This window comes from Lactuca virosa, chromosome 4 (assembly GCF_052849685.1).
Source record: "Lactuca virosa cultivar CGN04683 chromosome 4, Lactuca_virosa_CGN04683_v6, whole genome shotgun sequence".
Classification (NCBI taxonomy): Eukaryota; Viridiplantae; Streptophyta; class Magnoliopsida; order Asterales; family Asteraceae; genus Lactuca; species Lactuca virosa.
This window is the reverse complement of record NC_136429.1, coordinates 528,262,166-528,270,147: the sequence shown is the minus strand read 5'-3', so window position 1 is coordinate 528,270,147 and position 7,982 is coordinate 528,262,166. Positions and strand designations below refer to the sequence as shown.

The 7,982-nt window shown below is 30.8% G+C and overlaps 1 protein-coding gene across 3 annotated transcripts; it reads right to left on the bottom strand.

The window, feature by feature from the left end:
• Positions 1-5,849, bottom strand: LOC145109508 (plant/protein). 3 transcript variants are annotated; one of them, XM_079046680.1, is made up of 9 exons: positions 5,681-5,849; positions 4,465-4,800; positions 4,099-4,132; positions 3,739-3,939; positions 3,152-3,241; positions 2,404-2,469; positions 2,226-2,317; positions 1,846-1,893; positions 1-444 (listed from the first exon to the last, which is right to left on the bottom strand). In XM_079046680.1, exons 2-9 carry the CDS (start codon positions 4,797-4,799, stop codon positions 327-329), a joined length of 984 nt encoding a protein of 327 aa, XP_078902806.1. In that variant the 5' UTR covers position 4,800; positions 5,681-5,849; the 3' UTR covers positions 1-326. The 3 variants fall into 3 exon arrangements, with proteins under 3 accessions (XP_078902806.1, XP_078902807.1, XP_078902805.1); XM_079046681.1 differs by having other exon boundaries at positions 4,465-4,657; XM_079046679.1 differs by lacking the exon at positions 5,681-5,849 and having other exon boundaries at positions 4,465-4,817.
• Positions 5,850-7,982: the final 2,133 nt, after the last annotated feature.

Below are 7,982 nucleotides of genomic sequence, written 5' to 3'. Positions count from 1 at the left end.
TGAGTTTAACCCTCTATAATATTTCTTTATTAAATTTATAAAAAAAAAAGGACATAAAAATACAATGACAGGTAAATCCAATTCAACAAATAAATCTTAATACCTCAAAACTCTCAAAGAATAACCAAGTTCAAAATCACTTAAATAATATCAACATATATATATTTATATATGCTAAATCACCTTTTGATCTGATATGATAAGCAGTCCGAATGAATTTTTTTTTCAAGGTTGCTTTGTGTTGTTCAGTTTGAGCTTTTTCTCACAATATCAATCGCTAGGGTTTGTGGTTACAGTTTCACAAATGCAATCACAAGGGAAAGATGTCATCTCAAGCGTCGATATGATTCAGGAAACCATCTACTCAATATGCGATACTTGAATTCCACAACTAGTGCAAAGATAGCGTAGCATGGAAGATGCAATAATGCAACAATAAAGTACCTATGTGTCACGTTTTCAATAAATAAAAGGGTTAAATGCAAGAAATAGTAATGTGGTTTCATTGATTTGTTTATTATATCATCCTATTTTTTCTTTTATCGTTACATCATTGTATGTTGAAAAATCTATTCGATTATAGCAATGTAGTACATATACAAACCAACTTTTACTATTGTAATTGGGTTGATATTCATGGTATAATGTCCTAATAAAAAAATTGAAATGCAATGCTATAATTTGATAGATTTTTTTAGAGTAAAGTGCCCTAATAAGAACAAAACAACTAAAGTACAATGTTGTAATAGAAAGAAATATAATACACACGTAAATAAAAGTATGTTACTATTTCTTGGGTTTAGTCCTTGGAGAAAATATCATCAACAATGAGTGTCAAACAGTGGAAGTCAATGTTTGAGTTGATACATGGTTTAAGAAAATCGTTTGACTATTTATCAAACGTTTAAATTATTTTTCATGAAGGCACAATAGAATAATCTTGTGGACCCAAATAAATACCACTAATTTACTTGTAAACTTGATAATGAGCAAAAGAATATATTACAGTTTTCATCGGATATTTATAAAAGAGATTCTTGCAAACATGTAAATTCTTCAATGTTGGAATAAAAAAATAAAATTTCTATTCATTTATTGCAATATACCATTTTCATTTAATGTGTCTCATCTACTTGAAGTAAGGGACAAAGAAGATGCTATTATGTCTTATTTATTATTATTTATTTAAAGAGAGGATAAAAACTAGATGGGATGGACCTACACCATATTTAAGAGAATGAGTAATGAATAATGTAATTTAAGATGTGGTATTAAAGGAAGTTCGTCTAAGAATTTTAAAAGAACTTATTTATTGTTCATTGAGTAAATTACAATTTTGGTCCATGTACTTGGTTGTTCTTTGAGTAAATTGTAATTTTGGCCCCGAGGATAGTTGTGTTTTGCAATTTTGGTCCTAAAAATGTTTTCTCTTATAATTGTGGCCTTATTTTCATATTTTATTAAATTTTGGTCTATGTTCCAAGTAAAATGACTATATCACCCTTTATATTTTTTATAAGTTTTCATTATCAAATTAACTATTAATTCCACCTGGAAATGGGAATATGGTTGAAGTTTATGGTTTCCTACGAGGATTAGGAGGAAGATGAAGAAAATGAAAGAGGCAAGGGTATATTGGTAAATTTTATAAAGTTATACAGCTTGCTTGTTATCTCTTAACTTAAATGATCCGGATGTCAAAAGAATGTTACGAAAGCATGACATAAGGACCAGAATTATAATCTTATTTTTGGACCTAAAGAAAAAAAACAGCGAAGCACAGGGACCAAATTTGTAATTTACTCTAATATTTTTGCAAACACAATGGTGTTTAGAAATACATACCATAATGGAGCAAGGTCCATAGACAAGTCAAGAAACGGATACGGCCACCTGGAAATAAGAGAAAATTGATATAATTATAAGAGTAATTTACAAATTTGGTCCCTATACTTTACTCAAAATCACAAGTTTGGTCCATTTTTCAAAATCTTCCCGAAGTTTGTATTTTGTTTTGAATTCGGTCCCTATGTTTTACACAAAATCTGAAGTCTAGTCCAATTTAAGACTTGCATATCATTGTCAGATGGACTAAATTTGTAACGATATGCAAACTTAAGGACGACTTCGAGAAGTTTTCAAAAACCAGACAAAACTTTCCATTTTGAGTAAAGCACGGGGACTAAATTTGTAATTTAATCTAAGTTTGAGATAGAATGGCATACCAAGTATTGACGAAGGCATGGACAACCCATTCAAAGATTACGTAAAAGGCAGTAAGGAAGATAAAGTATGAAATTCTGTGCCAAGGGAACCGCTGAAAGGAGGGATTTTATAAGATTTAAAAAAAAAAATAAAAAAAAAATAAAAAATTAAACATAAGAAAAAAGTAAAGAAAATTACCGAGCTATTCAAGGCTGTGTCTCCAAGGAGGAAAACAAGGTTAAGTGAGTGTGCAAGAACTGTCAACTGTCAGACCAGATAAAAAAACATACAAAATGCCTTAATAATAGAAAAACTGAAAGTACAATATTGTAATAAAAAAGAAATGAAAGTAGAATGCTATAATAAACAAATAAGTGAAAGTATGTTGCTATATCTTGCATTTAGCCCTGATAATAATGGACAACTATGTAATTTTTCACTTGGAAAATTTTTAGAATATTTTTTTGCAATTTTATAGAGACATTGAAAAGGGAAGAATTACTTCTTCAAGGTATGTCACGTGTGAGAAATTAGTAAAAACACCAAACAACAAAAATGTTTGGTAACACCAATATTTTATGTATTTTTTTATCTTGTAATGTAGATGACATGGTGTTGCTTTTTTACAGTGAAATCAATATGGTGTTGACAAACTTTTTTAGAAATCAGAAGGAAAAGAAAAGGATAAAAATTGTGGTCTATTGGGTTGATGCTAAAAGTCAAATTGTCAACACATAGTTTAATCTATAAACCAATTTTGTGAACAATATCAAAATCAAGTTTTCAACAGAGTTTGGTTATTTCTGAAAAATGGTTGCAAACTGTTCTTCAATTCAGTTCACATTTTTATAAACATAAAATAGAAAGCAAAGACAAAAGTGTTACCAAATAATAAATAACTCAAAAATAAAAATAAAAATGAACATTGAGAAGTGTAAGTACTTACAAAATTCATTGGATAATCTACAAGGGTAAGAAATGGGACGATCACAATCCAATAAACAAAATCTGTTAGCATCACTGCCCCTGCAGTCATCTGTGTAACATAAACAAGTAAATATCAAAAAGCAAGAAATAACAACATACTTTTTATTTATTTGTGTATCATAAGATCCTACTTTTATTTCTTTTTATTAGAGCACTCTACTTGCAGTATTTTTCTAATTAAGGCGTTGTAACTTGAAGTTTGAAAAAACTACCTATCTTTTCCATTTAGGACATTATACTTTGAAAAATCTACCTGATTATAGCATTAAACTTCCAAATCTTTTTCTTTAAGGACACCAAACTTAGAAAAATCCACCCAATTATAGCAGCATAAACTGCTTTGATGACATTTCTACAATTGTGCAGAATTTTCAAAGTACACACTTGTAATGGGAATAAATGAAAGTGGGACGCTATAAAAACAAATCACTGAAGCACTTTAATGATTGGAACAGGTTCACGTTCATCTACGTATTTAGGAAAACATAGAGAAAATGTATCTTATTCTTTTTATAAAAAATCAAAAGTTTTAAATGGTTTATGTACCTGGAAAACAATTTGAAATACATAGCCCCAAAATTCAGCACTTAGCAAGAAACAACTTCCTTCCTGCTGATTTGATGCACTTTCCAAATCTTGATGATTGAGAGGGGCATAAATTGCTTGCTGTTCATTACCATATAAGCTATAAGCAGTAAACATCTTGTTGTACCGAAACAATCCGTAGACTGAAAACACTGATCCAAACTGCAAAACAACTTGAGGACATTTGTAAGAACAGATAGGTTAAAATTCATGAACTTCATGTAAATTGAAGTTATAAAAAAAAATGTATGTTTTTTAATGTTATGTGATATAAGTATATAACTTTAAAAAGCAAGAACTTAAGATGAGAAAAAGATATACCGCAAAATAGAAGATAACCAGTGTAAAAGTCCACCTATTCAGAAGACAAAAGAAAAAATTTAGAACCTCCACCACAAGAAAACCTAAATGCAAGAAATAGAAATGTACTTTCATTAATTTATTTATTATAGCATCATACTCTCATTTTTTTCTATTATAGAGTTGTAGTTCAAAATTTCTACACAATTATAGCAGTGTCATCCAAATACAAAGTACATGCTATAATCGGGTGGGTTTTTCAAAGTAAAATGTATTAATAAGAAAGAAAAATCAAAAGTATAATGTTGTAATAGAAAGAAATGAAAGTAAGATGCTATAATACACAAATATATAGGTACTGATTGAAAAAAGAAGATAATGACTTACTGAGTATAATAGTAAAATAAGTCAGTCCCTTGTTGAACAACATCAGCAGTGCAAGCGGTTAAAAGCAAACAAAATGAAATGATTCTGAAAGCCAGTAACCAAGCAGGGTGTATCTCCTTCACACATGGCATCCATGCTTCACATTCATACAAAGAACAAGCCTTTTTTTGTTGGTTTCCCTCTTTGTAAGTTTCTGAATCACGTGAGTTGTCATACTTCCAAATCAGAAAGAATGCTAAAATTATGGAACCAAAGACACATATTGAACATAACAAGAATCTCCAGTTCATCCAGTAATCCAGGCTAGTAGTATCAATTTGTGAAGGAAGATCCATCCTGTAAAAACACATGAAGCTATGCTAAAGTTCATATAATGCTTAACTCCTAGCAACAATCAGCTTTGATTGTTTGGGTAAAAGTGATTATGATTCTCATTTCTGGTTATTTTAAGGTCAAAATAATCAGATGCTGAGTTTCAGGTAAGATTTTACCACCTATCGCAAGCTCTAATCAAGTTTTTGTTATCTTCTGATTCTTTGAGTTACAATTATCACTTTCAAGCGATTCCTAATTTAACCAGATTTTAGAACGGGATCACGATACTAAAAAATTCAATTCTGAGATCGACAAATTGAGAAACAGAAATCTAGCAGTTGACCATATATTCCGAGTCAAATGAAAAGAACACACAAACAGAGCGAAAGTAGTTGCATTAATTGATTTTCCGAGTTTTGTATAAACCTAAAACAAGCATGGCTGAAATCACACATCCAAACCAGTGCCGAACTCAAATAGAAATCAAAACAAACAGACAAACGTCAGATTCTGAAGGATATGAAATATAAATCAACATATATACGAAATCCAGTTGAAGTCATACACTAAAATGCCAGTAGAATACTCGAATTAAACTCAAACAAACAGAGGAATGGCAATTTCTACGAGCTATGAATTAAGACAGATATGCGATTGAAAACACACATAGAAATCAAAACAGCCAAACGAACGGTAGTTTCTACGAGGCACGAGCTATGAAATATGAATCAAGATATATACACAACTTCGCTTAAATCATACACTAAAAACCAGAGAAAACTCACATAGAAATCAAAACAAACAGATGAACGGCAGTTTCTACGATGAAATAATCCAGAGATACATATGAGATGATTTGTCATTGCAGAAGTAGCTGTGAAATTGTCAATAGAAAACTTACCTTTTTTTCCGGTTCTTACGACGGAGAAGATCTAAGATGTTGATGTGGGAAATGCTATGCGGAATCTGAATGGCGTCTCATGATTATTGATTTATTTTTGAAGGAAAAGAGAAAATCTCGGGGATGCTGTAGTCAACGTCTCAGTGAGTGGACTTGTGGCCACAGTCCATTTGGATGCAAGGATTCAGGCCATACACTCGACACGATTGGTTTTGGTTTGGAGTTTGGACCCCACTTACCATCTTTTTTTTCTTTTTTTTTTCTATAAAATAGCATACCATATATATAGTTTTATTTAATAAATATATTTTCAAAATCATATATTTAAAATATATTTTTATTAATAAATTTATCAGACCAATAATTAAGATACATTTAAGATTTAGATAATTGTTTATATATTCATTAAATGCAATTTGCTTAAATGTTACTTAAAAGGTAACCATGTTAGCTACATGCCATATGAGTTTGTTTCATAAAACTAAATTATTTAGTATTACAACTAAATTATTTAGTATCTAAATGAGTTTAATCTATTATAATCTTAAGAGGAAATGGAGTTGGAACCATTTAGATGTCGTTTCTTTAAATCGGTTAGCATTAAATGTGTTTGATACAACATTTGTATCATCTCTAAATAATTAATAAACTCTATTTTCTTATAATCATTCAGACATTCAAATATTGCATCAAACACGTTGAATGTTAACATATTCGGATGTGATATTTAAATGGGTTTAGAGGTTATCAAACCCCTCTCCTCAATGTGTATGGGTTGAGATGTCAATTTAATAATTTTTAGATTAAAATACTACCAGGTGGTTAAATGTATTACAAACATGAATATTCAATTTTAAAGTATTTGCAATATAAGATTTTAATTGTAATAATAAGGCTAAGAGTAAGGTATGTAGTTGCACAACTAATTGGAGCAAATATTATATTATCTCATAATCGTTAATCTTAATATGTTTTATTGTAATTAATGATTTAATTTTGGATATCATGATAATACATTAGAAAACATATTTTCAAGTACTCTCTTAATGTTACTAATGATTTAGCGGTCCCAAACATTATCCTGAAAGTTCTAAATAATTCTTCGATTTGTGAAAGAATGTTTCACATGGATATCATGTATTAGTTGATTTTTATATGTTGAATATCGTAGTTTTTGTGTGAAAATGGTGCAACCATTAAATAAATCGAAATATTTTTGGTTTTTGGAAGACATGCATTATAACCTAAAAATGCCTATTTTCCAAAAGTGTACATAACATATTTATTAAAGAATGATGACTTTTAAATTTGACTTTAAAGGTCTGACACGATAACCTTAAGGACCTATTTTCCAAGCTTTGATGGTGAATTTGCATACCTGCCTTATGTCCTCTTATGAGGAGGATCGATATGATTTTTACTATTGTGTAGGTTCGTTTAAGCCGATGTTTTGCACTTAGAAACCCATTTCAATTTATATAGAAAAATTGCTACAGTTTAGTATTCTTTCTATAAATTAGAGGCACTCAATGGGGTAATGTGCAACGATTTTGAGAGCATTATAAAAGTTTTAGGTTGATTTCTTAGTGTTTTATTCCCTTTAAGCATCATTTTTTCTTTTCATTAGGTGTTTGGGAAAATGTTGTAATCATGTTAGACTTACCTTAGGGTATTAATAGGAACATGTTAGATCCAAACCGATTTGAGGTCCAAAGCAAAAGTAAATATGTAACACCCATAAAAATCATGTCAAATTTGAACTTTTAAAAACATTTCAAAACCATTAAATCATTACAACTTGTTTTCAAAATGTTTAATATCAGAGTTTTCCCAGAAACATAAACAAAACATGAGGAGCTGTACGATCACGCATTCGCCTTGCCGCGATCCCCTGATGTACCTGAAACAATAAACTGAAACTGTAAGCCCGAAAGCTTAGTGAGTTCCCCCAAAATACCCATACCACAACCATACACATATAATCATAAACAGCATACTATGGGTCCAGTCAACCATCGGGTTGGAATACCCCAGGCTCACAACCAACAGGTTGGAATGCCAACATACTATGAGTCCAATCATCCTCGGGATGGAATACCCCAGGCCCACAACCAACAGGTTGGAATGCCCACATAATATGAGTCTGATCATCCTCGGGATGGAATACTCACGGCCCACAACCAACAGGTTGGAATGCCCAGTTCTATTGGCCTCCGCACAAAGCAGATAAGCCTCAACCACCAAACAAACATGTGCACATATAACAGATAATCACATAACAGTCTATAGACAAACAAACCGA

What these genes read in the sequence shown, in the direction of transcription:
- LOC145109508 (XM_079046679.1), bottom strand. Translation starts at nt 4,814, where the DNA reads ATGTGTTTTTACAGGATGGATCTTCCTTCACAAATTGATACTACTAGC. An exon ending in TAGATTATCCAATGAATTTT is followed by an intron (nt 2,470 to 3,151) that starts GTAAGTACTTAC and finishes CTGGTCTGACAG; the next exon opens with TTGACAGTTCTTGCACACTC. An exon ending in CATGCCTTCGTCAATACTTG is followed by an intron (nt 1,894 to 2,225) that starts GTATGCCATTCT and finishes TCTTATTTCCAG; the next exon opens with GTGGCCGTATCCGTTTCTTG.